The sequence below is a fragment of the Podarcis tiliguerta genome (genome assembly GCF_965153285.1).
Source record: "Podarcis tiliguerta genome assembly, chromosome: 8".
Lineage (NCBI taxonomy): Eukaryota > Metazoa > Chordata > Lepidosauria > Squamata > Lacertidae > Podarcis > Podarcis tiliguerta.
The window spans coordinates 75,517,460-75,530,720 of NC_139541.1; the positions used below are offsets into that span (position 1 = coordinate 75,517,460).

The 13,261-nt window shown below is 46.8% G+C and overlaps 1 protein-coding gene across 5 annotated transcripts in view; it reads right to left on the reverse strand.

Moving 5' to 3' along the window:
• Window positions 1-453: 453 nt before the first annotated feature.
• Window positions 454-13,261, reverse strand: part of LOC310684537 (urokinase plasminogen activator surface receptor-like) — a 31,294-nt gene continuing 18,486 nt past the window's right edge. For all 5 annotated transcript variants that reach the window (XM_083455854.1, XM_083455853.1, XM_083455850.1 and 2 more), the window contains 8 exons: window positions 11,234-11,689; window positions 9,108-9,221; window positions 8,373-8,408; window positions 7,928-8,074; window positions 6,772-6,909; window positions 5,427-5,603; window positions 4,123-4,254; window positions 454-1,885 (listed from right to left, as the gene is read on the reverse strand). In XM_083455854.1, coding sequence (XP_083311980.1) covers window positions 1,671-1,885; window positions 4,123-4,254; window positions 5,427-5,603; window positions 6,772-6,909; window positions 7,928-8,074; window positions 8,373-8,408; window positions 9,108-9,221; window positions 11,234-11,315 — 1,041 coding nt within the window. In that variant the 5' untranslated portion in view covers window positions 11,316-11,689 and the 3' untranslated portion in view covers window positions 454-1,670. The remainder of the gene's footprint in view (window positions 1,886-4,122; window positions 4,255-5,426; window positions 5,604-6,771; window positions 6,910-7,927; window positions 8,075-8,372; window positions 8,409-9,107; window positions 9,222-11,233; window positions 11,690-13,261) is intronic.

Below are 13,261 nucleotides of genomic sequence, written 5' to 3' on the forward strand. Positions count from 1 at the left end.
GCTGCTGCTATGGGCAGCCTCCACTGCTACTCCATCAGTCCCTGCTGCTCCCAGGTGTGCAATGGAATCCTGCTGCACAGGTGAAATATTGCAGCAACAGTGGCATGGAACAATGCCCGCAACCCCGAAGCAGCGAGTGAAATAACACCCACAACAACAGCCAGGCGCAGGAGGCTGCAAAAGCATGCTGCGTGGTGATACAGACTGTTGGTATTCTGTGGGAGGCATTCCAGACAGGACATTTAGGTTTATGCGAGTATTAAAACACTGCTGTCCTCGGGCAGCGAGATCCAATTAAAAATGAAAACACTTTCTGTGGTTAGGAATATGACGGGAAAAGCAAACTCCAAGCGTGGGATGAGGAAAAGATGAATGAGAAGACACATAGCCAAGCAAGTCAGGATAGGTTGCTGTTTGTTGTCTAACCCCCCCACGAGCAAATCAGAACAAATGTTCAATGAAGACGCCCCAGTTTACTGTGCACTTGCTGCATTTCCAGGGCTGGGTTTTTAATGGAATTCACACTCCCTTGTCCAAAAGACATACCCTGTACTTTGTAATAAAACACTACTGTGTGATGTGTTACTTCTCAAATGAGCTTCATGCTGTCCTTTAAGCTGGTCCTTATTCATCTCTAGCCAAGGTCGGACCACCTTTGCATAAGTGTAAAGACAAACTTTGCCCTGTCAATACCCCCGGTTGTGTATAGAAACAGAAACGAATCTGACATTAATGAAGCTGTGCTGATGTGAACAAGGCCTGGAGGGAGGGAACAGATGAATACACTGCAGGGGACAACTTCACCACACTCTAAGGCGCTAATGTGAACACACTCATCAGGAGTGCCAACTTGGCCCCGTGACCGTGGGTGCTTGGGGCAGCGGGTGCCACGCAGCTTGCATGGCCCTGGCACAGAAATTTGTGGGTGCCCAGCCCCTTCATGGGGATTTTTGTGAGTGCTTGGGCACCCAGGGCCCCAGGGAGTATGGCACCCATAGTCTAACTTCTGCATTAAGCTTTGCAGAAGCAAATCAGGATAGGTGCTCAATAACCACTCCACTCTTCTTAGGCTTTGGTGCAGCAGGCAAGAGATGGAGGTGACTGCTTAAAGGTCTTCCATGGACAGTAGCCATGCCAAGTTACTGTTGTTTGTGTCCTGCCACCACACCTGGAATGGAGGAAACAGTTCTCTAGTTTCAATCAGGGCAGCGAGAGAGGAGGAAGCCAAGGCTTCTGAGGTTGGCAGACGAGAAGCACATGCGAGGGTGTGTGGTCGCTTTGGGGAAGACTGACATTATTTCAGGACTGGTACTACGAGTCTGGCTGTCTCTGCCAACCTATTGCCGCCACCCTGGCATCGTTTGTAAACAGATCCTCTCTTCCCTCGCAAGGAAACTGACCCTTCCCTGAAAGTTCCAGTCTGGGAAGTAGGAAGCAGAAGTCACAGAGGGTGCCGTGGAATCCAGCCTTGCCTGCAACACTGCCACATTCTTGGACCAGATGCCGCAATTGCACAGGCACCCGCGATGCATGGCAGACCAGAGCAACGTCGCAGGTGACAAAAATGCCGCAGTGGCTGCAAGAAGGCAACTGCGCATGCAGTGCTGGTCAAGTGCTTCCTGCCCTTCTCCTGGCCCTTCCGGTGTAGTCCACGCATCCTTAGGAGTCCGTCAGAGCAGCCGCATCATCATCATCATCATCATCATCAGGAGAGCAGGCAGCAGCAAGTGCAGCAGCATAGCCCCCGAGGTCAGCTCCGTGCTGCGGTTGCAGAGGGAGCCAGAGCAGCATCGGATGGAGGCATTCCGGCTCAGGCCCAGCAGCTGTGGCTTCTCCCAGCAAAGCTTCTCCAAGCTGCAGCCACGCAGCAACGTCTGGCCTTCCTCTAGAAACAAACACAGGTGAGACGTCCAGTATAGAGGCACAGGGGGGACTGGCAGATCATGTAGTAGTAGTAGTAGTAATAATAATAATAACTTATTATTATTATTATTATTATTATTATTATTATTATTATTATTATTAATACCCTGCCCATGTGGCTGGGTTTCCCCAGTCACTCTGGACAGCTCCCTACAGGAATCATAGAATCATAGAATCATAGAATCATAGAATCATAGAGTTGGAAGAGACCACAAGGGTCATCGAGTCCAACCCCCTGCCAAGCAGGAAACACCATCAGAGCACTCCTGACATATGGTTGTCAAGCCTCTGCTTAAAGACCTCCAAAGAAGGAGACTCCACCACACTCCTTGGCAGCAAATTCCACTGTCGAACAGCTCTTACTGTCAGGAAGTTCTTCCTAATGTTTAGGTGGAATCTTCTTTCTTGTAGTTTGTATCCATTGCAAACTACATTTAATAGTTTGTATCCATTGCAAACTACATTTAATATCCAGGATATTAAAGACACAATCAAACATCAAACATTAAAAACTTCCCTAAACAGGGCTGCCTTCAGATGTCTTCTAAATGTCAAATACAGTGGTACCTTGGGTTACAGATGCTTCAGGTTACAGACGCTTCAGGTTACAGACTCTGCTAACCCAGAAATAGTACCTTGGGTTAAGAACTTTGCTTCAGCGGCAGCAGCGGGAGGCCCCATTAGCTAAAGTGGTGTCTCAGGTTAAGAACAGTTTCAGGTTAAGAACCGACCTCCGGAACGAACTAAGTTCTTAACCCAAGGTACCACTGTAGTTGTTTATTTCATTGGCATCTGGTGGGAGGGCATTCCACAGGGCGGGCACCACCACTGAGAAGGCCCTCTGCATGGTTCCCTGTAACCTTACTTCTCAAAGTGAGGGAACCGCCAGAAGGCCTCGGAGCTGAACCTCAGTGTCTGGGCCGAACGATGGGGGTGGAGTCGCTCCTTCAGGTATACACGGCCGAGGCTGTTTAGGGCTTTAAAGGTCAGCACCAACACTTTGAGTTGTGCTCAGAAATGTACTGGGAGCCAATGTAGGTCTTTCAGGATTGGTGTTATATGAGGATCCTCTATTGCAGGGGTGGAGAACCTCAAGCCCACAGGTTGAATGTGGCCCCCTGGGCCTCTCTGTGTGGCCCATGGGGCAATGCCACTTGCAAAATCCACACTTCTCACTGGTCCTGCTCAGAACTGTCCTCTAGTGGTTTTATCTGGTTGGAATCTGTCAGTGGTGTAGCAGCCCAGGACTTGCAGTGAGTTGGAAACCAGTTGCTATTTCTACAACTGAGTCCCAGTCTCCAGCAGGCTACAGCCAGCCAAACAGCACAAAGGGGAAGCTCTGTACCCACTGTCTGCACCAAAGCTGACCTTTTAGGAACATTGAAAACACAAGGTGCTTCCATTTCAAGAGAATTTACATTGTGTACAGGGAAAACACAACTTAAGATTGCTCTGAAAGAAGACATTAGAGCAGCCCTCCAAATCATTTGCCCATTTATGTGCACTGAAAATAGTAGCTCTATCAGAAAGGCAATGCATGGAAATCTGCTGTATGTCTGGGGCCCTTATTAAGGTCCTGAGATTGCATACTCATTGGGGTGGTAGGTCGCCGATGGAGGACCCTGAGTGAGAGACAGGTGAAGGTTGGTCTCCCAGGACGAGAAGCAGAGGGGGAGAATGGAAAAATCCCCTGTGAGAGCTGTCATGAGCTACTGTCTTCTGTGAGTGGTAAGGGCTAATAATTATTTTTAAGAGAGGACTCTGTATTTGACTTATTCTCTTTGTATTTTTTGTAGCCGCTATTTTATTGTATTATGAAAAACTTTAATGAAAATCTCATAAAGGAAACCTGCACCGATTGTTGCAGTGCATCCCAGATTATTATTACAGTGGTACCTCGGGTTAAGTACTTAATTCGTTCCGGAGGTCCGTTCTTAAACTGAAACTGTTCTTAACCTGAAGCACCACTTTAGCTAATGGGGCCTCCTGCTGCCGCCATGCCGCCAGAGCACAATTTCTGTTCTCATCCTGAAGCAAAGTTCTTAACCCAAGGTACTATTTCTGGGTTAGCAGAGTCTGTAACCTGAAGCGTATGTAACCCGAGGGACCACTGTATTATTATTGCATAACTATAAGGTCTCTAATGGCATCACCTCAATTCCACCCGCTTCCTAGTACCTACACACACATAAAGCTCACCTGTGACATTCACACACATGTTCTGGTCCCCAACGCACTTGACATGAGTCCAGTTCCCTGTGGCACATTCCCCTTCTCCTGAGTCACAGCAGCTGGCGCATTCCAGGCCATTTTCAGGCTTCCGCTTGACTCCTGGGAAACAAAGAGGAAACTGGGCTTTGACTTAGATCAGGGGAACCCATTGACCATTCAGATGTTGTTGGACTACATTCCCCATCATCCCACGCTGGTGGGGTTTGGTAGGAGTCCAACAATATCTAGAGGTTCCTGTGTCCTTAAGTTCCTTCCAGGTTATGGGGCCTCTGTGCCTGAGGACCACCCCTCCAAACCTAGGGCTGAGCACCACCACCAGTCCATCCTAGAAGCCAATTTCAGGACAGCAGGGCCAGTCTGCATGGATGCAAAGAGCAAGCCTCCTGTTCTAGCCAGTTTGCTGTCACTATCCTGTTAAGTATAATTGATTTAATTCACACTGAAATGGGAATGGCTGTGTGTATTGGTGAAAAAGTTAAGTGGAAGATGCCATTGAAGTATGCTAGGCTAAATTAAGAGCAAAAAGGGCTCTCTGCTGCCTTGATGAGTGGATTATTAACCACTGTTGTTTTCTGCTAGCTAACATGTGAGTGTTTAACCTAAGATCACACTAGAGGTGTTGAATTGCAAATTCGCCATCTTGGAAGAGTGGTGGCTGAAGTATTTTGCTCTCAGACTGTGACAGTAAGAAGAAGAAGAAGAGTTTGGATTTGATATCCCGCCTTTCACTCCCTTTAAGGAGTCTCAAAGCGGCTAACATTCTCCTTTCCCTTCCTCCCCCACAACAAACACTCTGTGAGGTGAGTGGGGCTGAGAGACTTCAGAGAAGTGTGACTGGCCCAAGGCCACCCAGTAGCTGCATGTGGAGGAGCGGAGACGCGAACCCAGTTCACCAGATTATGAGACTACCGCTCTTAACCACTACACCACACTGGTTGCAAATGAAGCTTTCCAGGTAACCAGCCTCCAGCAAACTGCAGGATTCGGTGAGAGACAGACCTCTGCTTCTAGGTCTGTTGAAATTATGTCATATTTTGGAAGATGCTGAGCTTATGCCTTGGACAGACATACGCCTTATGGAACTGTTTGGATGTATCGTTTAGTGTTTCTGTTCTGTTTAGAAGAAAGTTCTGCAAGGAAGGGTTTGAATAACATCTAATGGGTCTAGACAATGCTTCATTTTCAAAATGGGTTGGGTTTTATGTATCCAGTTGCTTCAAGCTGCACACTGTTAATATCTGCAATATATCCAGCAAAGGCACAAATGTTACCTTGCTCTGAAAAGTGGCTGCAGATGCTCTTCTGTCCTGGCCGGCCATCATTACATAGCGGGGTGGAACAGCAACTGATGTCCAGCCTTCCTGAGAGCTCTGGGAGTACGTACTGGCGGCGGCACAGTGTCTCAAGGCCGCATGTCCGGTAGGTCATTTTCCAGGCACCGTCGGTCACTGGGAAGCAACATTCATTTATAAGAATAGCACATTGCAGCCTGCAAACATCTTAGAACAGGGGGTCTCAGAACTGGCTATGGCTTCATTGCCTGCCTACTGCAAGCCAATGTACAAATTTCAGCTTTCCTTTAGGCTCTTGGCCTGCCTTCTCCAACCAAGTGACCTCCAAATGCTTTGGCCTACATACAACTCCCAAGAGCCCCAGCCTGCTGGGAGTTTATAGTCAAAAAAAAAAAATCAGGACACCAGGTTGACAAAGGCTCTCCTGGCCATTGTGTGTGGTTTGTTTCTTCCTTTTTGGCCCATCATCTCCCCCAGTTCTCACTTCCCCTCCTCCCTCCAGCCTTTGCTTCTTCCCCTCCTTCCTCTGGACCACTCATTCTTCCATCCCTCTATTATTAGGCACTGCTGCTTCCTCCTCAGTCCACTGCCTCTTCATTTCCTAGGGCCCAGCTGCTTCTACCTTTGCTTCCTAAACACCTTCCTCACCTGCCTAGGTCTTCAGTGCAGGCCAGTGGAGGCCAGAGACCTGTCTGCCAGCCACATACCTTCTGTGACAGCATAGCAGCCTAGCCAATTGCCATTCCTAGTCTCTTGAGTGTCGCCCATTTCGCTTCTGCAAAATGTGTATTTTGTGGTGTACACAACAGTTCCTCCGAGTTACAAATGTGCCCCCATCACCAGGTACCAAAAGGTTGTGGGACTCCTGTTTTGCATATTCACGATCCTCTCTCAGTATGACAAATTCTCCCCACATCCTCAAAGCGCATCCCTTAACCCCTGCTGGTCTAGCACTATTGCTAATAAATTCCTTCCCAGCAAATGCAACATCCTTTTTGAGGAGGGGGGGTTAATTCCTTAACACTATATCAAAGCTTTGAAAGTCTACGCACACAAACATACACCCATGTTTACTATATAGCAGGTGGGGGGCACACTTCTGCCAACAGAGCGCCTTGGATTGTGCAAAGATCTACAAGGTGCAGGGAGTAAGCAGGATTTGACCAACTTGATGCACTTTCAATATGTATTGTAAGCAGGGCTTCCTTCTTCCCAAACCACTTTCACGTTCCTTTTTTTCTCCCCGCCCCAAACAGCCTCCCATTCACACTCTGTCCTTTCAATAGCCTCCGATATACGTATTCCAAAGGAGGCCCCAGCTTACCAGTAAAATCCATGCACTGGTTCATGTCCCCCAAACACTTTATCCGGGTGGCATTCCCTGGAGCACACTCTCCAGTGCCTCGATCGAAGCAGCTGTAACACTCCATGCCATTGGGCACCTGGGGAGAACTGGCCGGAACTGAAAAGGCAGAGGAGGGCGACAGTTTACTGTGTGATTTGTATTGTTTTGTATTGCATTGCATTGTATTTGTAATGCCAGGTCAGATACCAACATACAATGCAACTCAGTTTTCAATATCTTTAAGTAAAACACCCGATCAAAATGAAAGCATCATCATCATAAATTTATTATTTATACCCCGCCCATCTGGCTGGGTTTCCCCAGCCACTCTGGGCGGCTCACAACAGAATATTAAAAACACAATAAAACATTTAAAAAGTCCCTAAACAGCTGACTGCTTTTAATGTAAATATTTTTTAGCGAGGGCACAGGAAGCAAGTTGTTGCACATCATACAAATGAAACTCACTTGAGAAATAAATCATGTTCCAGTCCTAGTAGGGTTTCTCTCTCAAGAAACCACTGTGAATAACCCAACAGTAGCCAATTAACTCTGCATATCAGGAAAGAAATTTGTAGCTAGATAAAACTCAAATCTGTGCCCTACTCATCCCTGGACTAAGTGAGCCCCACTTTTGCTGGTGTGTCATCTCTTTAAAAAAAAATCTCATTTTTCTTCAACAGCCATGATTTCATCACCTCTAAGCTGATGCTTTGGGTCTCTTTCTGCATGATATTCTGGTTCCTAGCATTTATAAGTGAAAACAGAACGCTTTAAACAAATTCCCCTCCTCTCGATTATTCAATTGTCCTCACTTTCTCGGATCCAAGCACTACTGCATCAGTCAAGAGGTCAATAACAACAGTGGATCTCATTGAGGAGGATGTGAGATGTTTCAACTCCAGATGTTTGGGGCTACACATCCAGATGTTTCAGGTTATGACCCCAGATGCTGTGACTCAATATTTGACCTCACATAGAGGAGGCGCACGAAGAAGGGCCTCAAGTGATGAGCGCAGAGTCTGGGGCGGTTTATATGGGGAGAGGCAGTCCTCCAGGTATTGCGGTCCTGAGTTCGGGACCTGCTACCCCCCACAAGAAAACTCCCCAAAGGGTTTTGCTTCTCCCCACTCACCGCCTGTGAAACGGGTGTTGCAGAGGTCTGAGTCACAGTAGTAAGTATTGTGCACCTCTCGGTCATCTTCAGAGTACACATTGGCTGTGCGGTTGGACACGCCCTCCCCAGAGCAGCCTTTCATGACGTATTCGGCTATTTCCAGGTCTGGGGACATAAAATGCAGGGAATTGAAAATACGGAGAGAAACAGCCAGATCAGTGCATTTATAACCAACAGCCCTGGAGGAAATAAGGCACCATAGCCTGAAAGTTCTTGAAGCATCTGCTCCTCACCATGTCAGGATGTTTACTTAGGTATCCCATCTGCACGATAACATTTGAAGCACTATGAAACCACTTTAAACAGTCGTGTAAACATCGTGGCAGGAAAGAGCAACACTCAGGTTTGAGTCTCGGTGTCTTTCATTAAGTAAACAAGCAAGCAAGCAAGCAGTGTGACTCACCTGGCAGCATAAAAACTCCAGCGTAGTTGTTTGTATCTGGAAGACAATTGGGAGGCAGATGATCAGTAAAGCGGTCTGGGGCTCAAATGAGGCAGAGTTGCTTCTTTCGTTTGTTCTACCAGAACGTTACACACCAGGTGTGCCAACTCTAGGGGGCCAAAGGCACCTTGGCCCCCTCAGTATTTGTTTTAAGGGAGCTGAACCCCCTCAGTCTTAAGGTGCCCCTGCATGCGTCACATGCGTGGCACACAATGTGTGTCACAGGTACAGCGGTCAGCTCCTCCAGAGCACTCGGCCTCCTGCGTCAAGCGTGCCTTGCACATGCGTCATAACACATGTGCAACATGTGTGACATCACACGTACACCTCATGTGCCAGCCCCCCCCCCCAATCTTGGGGGCAACCCAACGTCTTCACCAGAGATGGAGAACCTATGTCCCTCCATAACTTCCTGGACTCCAACTCCCATCAGTCCCAGACATTATGGCCAATGGCCAGGCATGATGGGGCCTGTAGGTCACATTCGCACTATAAAGTTTAAACACTTTTATACCACTTAAGCAGTCCTCCCCCAAGGAATTTTGGGAGCTGTAGTTTGTCAAGGGTGCTAAAAGTTGTTAGGAAGACCATTGATTCCCCTCCTAGAGCTGCAATTCCCAGAGTGGTTTAACAGTCAACAGAGGACTCTGAGAACTCTAGGTCTGGGAGGAGACCCGTGCTTTTTTGTTCTCTTACAGAAGAGCTTGATGGTGGATGAGAAGCAGGAGCGATCCCTGGGTGTACAGAGCTGCTCGGACTGGACGCATTCATGGAACATTCCCACGCACTGATAGCACCGCAGGCTGTTGGCTGAAAGGGTGAAAACAATAGATTAGCCAAACAACAACCATGAACACTGATGGTAGGAAAGGTGGGGTTCTGCCCCTGCTAAGATAGCCCACAGGATGTGACCCCCAAGACCTCCATGTTATTTCCTCTCTGGGGAGGGAGAAGCAGTTGCTGGTTGCTTTCAAACTGCTTGTAGATTTATAATTGCTTTTCTATATCCCAGTGTTTTAACAGTGTTCAGCGCTGGATGACTTAGCAGGCAGACTAAGCTTGTGCTTAGGGCTAACAAAAACGATATGGGAGGTGGGGGTTACATTTGACATTTTTTAATATAAAAAAAGCATTAAAAGTAGCCATGATGGGGTAGAAATCAGAACTTTGTTAGACTTCCTCACACTCTTTCCTCATTTTTTATTACTTCTACCCAAATTAACCAAGGGGCGTCCTACTAATGTTTATTGAAATAATGATCCTGTCCTGTTCTGCAATAAATCTATTTTTGTATTTTAAAACTTTATTTTATGGTTTACTGTTGTTTTTATTTTGAATTTACATTGTAGGAGTGGCCTATGGGGTTGTGTCCAATGCTGTTTCAATTCAGAGGGCTTATTCACATTTGTCCCATGCCTGGAAAGCACGAGCCTAAGCAGTTTTCCCCTTGCCCCACTCCTTTCCCATGGAAAACCCGCTCTCTAGCGCTAAATCGGAGCAAATGTCAGTCTGGAGAAAATCCATTGACATTTGCTTCAGTTATGCACTAAAGAGCGGTTCCCCTCGAAGGAAAGCTGCAGAACAAAAGGAATTGTGGGTCAGCCCAGAGTAAACTCATTGAAATTAATGGGCATGACTAACTTAGGTAGAATTTGGCAGGAAGGAGGGTGGGACCAAAACTAAAATTGATTGGCTTTGCCGGCCATTGGCTCTGACTCCCCCTTACTAATTGCCTTGCCCCAAAACTTTTGAAGGCGCCAATAGTAATGAGCGTGGGATTGCATATGCCCACCGTGATACCACAGCAAGCACAAATCATCTGTTTGTTCATTTTTACAACATTTATATACTTTTTGATTGTAAGCAGAACCTTTACGCGGTTTGCAAATCATGAAACAAACATTAAAATTATCAATAAAAGTTTAAAAAGAGGTGTTTGGAAAATTCAAAATGTAATTCGAATCAACAGTTGAGCTTTAAAACAGCTTAAAACACATGTCAACTTCTATATGCCTGGATAGACTTGCTGGAACAAAAATGTTTTTAGCAAGCACTGAAAATAGTAAAACAAAGGTACTGCCTGGTGGTGCACAGGTTTTTCCTTCCATCCGTTCACCTGTAGAACGGGGTGGAGGAGAGCAAAATCTCCACGCAACCTTCCTCCACCCCCAGTACAAGATGCAGGAGGGAGACAATGGCAATGGCATTATTTTTCATTGTTTGCACTGGTCTTGGGCGGGTTGGGTTGCCTGGCAGATCAGCCAAAGAGGATCTGCTATGGAGGCAGAATATCCTGGTTTCAATTATTTGGCTTCTCCAGGTAGGGCTAGGAATGTCCCTCTGCCAGAAACCTTTGGTGCTAGTCAGTGTAGGCAATCCTGAGATACCGTATTTTTCATGCTATAAGACGCAGCAGACCATAATACGCACCTAGTTTTTGGAGGAGGGAAACAAGAAAAAAATATTCTGAATCTCAGAAGCCAGAACAACAAGAGGGATCACTGCGCAGTGAAAGCAGCGAACCCTCTTGCTGTTCTGACTTCTGGGATAGCTGTGCAGCCTGCATTCGCCCCATAAGACGCACACACATTTCCCCTTACTTTTTAGGAGGGAAGAAGTGAGTCTTATACAGCGAAAAATACGGTAGTTGGACCATTTGTCTGACTCAGTATAAAAAACTCTTTCTGTGTTCCTGCAAGAAATATTCTGCGGGAGAGGGGGGGAGGGAAAGAATAGAAGCCTCCCCCCCCCAAGCCCTGCTTTGCTCTGCCTTATTCCACAGCAAAAATCCACCATTAAGCAACTTAACAAATAGATCTTACCTGCAGCCAACATGGAGAAGAAGACCGTAGCTATCGCCAGCACAGCCTGGCTCCTGTGCCGGGACATCTCCCGTTCTCCCATCCTCTTCGTGGGTTAGGCAAGTGGCTGTTTTCCCTTTCCAGTGAAAAGTGTATTTGCAACAGTCGCGTCTGGCTAGGTTTAACCGGAAGATGCGTCCTGTAACCTAAAGCCAACTGGAGGTTTCTGGGAACTCCTGCAATCCACTCTCCCAAAGCCAAAGAGGCTGGGTTTGGCAGAAGACAAGGTGCAAGATACAGTATGTTTCTCTTGGGAAATTCACCACCATTGATTTCCAGAGTACAAACAGGAGGCTTGTTTGGAGATTCCAGCTTAACACAACCTTTGGGGGTTTTTTAACTGCATAGCAAACGGAAGGGTTATTTCTGTGGACTTCAGACTCCAGAGATATTCCCCAAGCAGCCTCCTTTCATCCCCTGGAAAATCAACAGAAACGTAAGATTTAGATTCATTCACCTGTATATGTAGTCATCAGGGCAAAAGATTTTGACAGTGCAGAAGTAACACAAAGGTGACATCGATAGAAGTCAACTCAGACCCAAACAGGCTGTGATGCAAACGAGCTTAAAGTGCTAATCTTCCCTGGCTGATCGTAGCATGTCCCTTTAAACAAAGATATTTCAAATGAAAATGTTAAAGAAAAATGGGATGAAATAAAAAAGGAATTAATGCAAACCTGAATGGAATTAGGTAAAACGTACATGAATGAAAGCATAAGAGAAACTTACAGTTGTGAATCTCCCTGACCAGCTATGGCAGAAACATAAGGGGCACATTGAGCCCATTAACTTTCCATGCAATGCACCGCTGCTCTTCAAGATTTCGGTTCTCCTGACTTGCTGGCCCCTTCTGAACGCAGTCTAATTTCTGGGTACCCAACCATAGGGAAAGAGTCAAAAAGTGGGTTCAGATAACCACAGTGCACTGAGGCTTCTGGGGACACCCTTCCCACTGCTGTCCTCCAAAGAGTGCTCTGGAATGGGTTTTCGCTGGGATCAAAGTATCAGATCTGTCGTACTGGAGTCTGGGGGCAAATGGAGATGCTGCCAGACCGCACTGGAGGCTGAAACAAAGAAAGCTTTTTTTTGCCCTTCTCCTTCTGCTCCCAAGCCAAGAAGGCCAGCACACCCCCAAGCTAGCCGCCCAAGTAAGGAAAACTGCAGCTGCCCAGCCACTGATGGGCCAACTGAAAATTATTCACACCTGACCTTCCATGAAGGTCTCTCATGCTCCACCTCTGGGGTTGGTCAGCCTCCCATTTAAGAAATACTGCTGTACACACAAGCACATGCCCTCCGACATTTCACAAAACAAAAACAGAAGCATGTTTGTAACACCCTATTCTCACATCAAGGATACAACATAGGGTTCCCAGGCCTCCAGGGCTGACCCCAGGTTGAAAAAGTTTCCCCACCCCTGAACTCCCAACAGATGGATATCCAATTTCTGCTTAAATTCTTCCAAGGAAGGAGAGTTCCCTGTTAAGTTCTTATTTAATACTAGGGGCTGCTACCTGTCCTTGCTTCATTCACCAGTCGGCAACTATGCAGTCCTCAGCGTGATGGCATCCTTACAATTCATTATATAGATAGATATGGCAAGGTTACTCACTTTGTCGAACCAGAACAAGAGGCTGTTTATTGAGGCTAGCACACAACAACAATGGAAAATGAAAATATGCCCCTGAATAAAAGTTGCTGGGATTCACTAGTAGGTAAAATGTCGTTGCATTCAGGTCCTGCTTGTGAGCTCACAAGCCCATAGGTTAGCCACTGTGGGAACAGGATGGTAGACTAGATGGGCCACTGGACTGTATGTTATTAACTATTAAAGCAAATATGACTGTTTGTAGCATTTTTTTTAACAAAAACTGCCTCCCAACACAACACACCTCCCCGGAAGCCTGAGCAAAATTGGGCAATGCCATCCAGGGGGTGAAAAACACTCCATTTATGAGGAAGCCATGTGGGTGATGAAGCGAGACATTA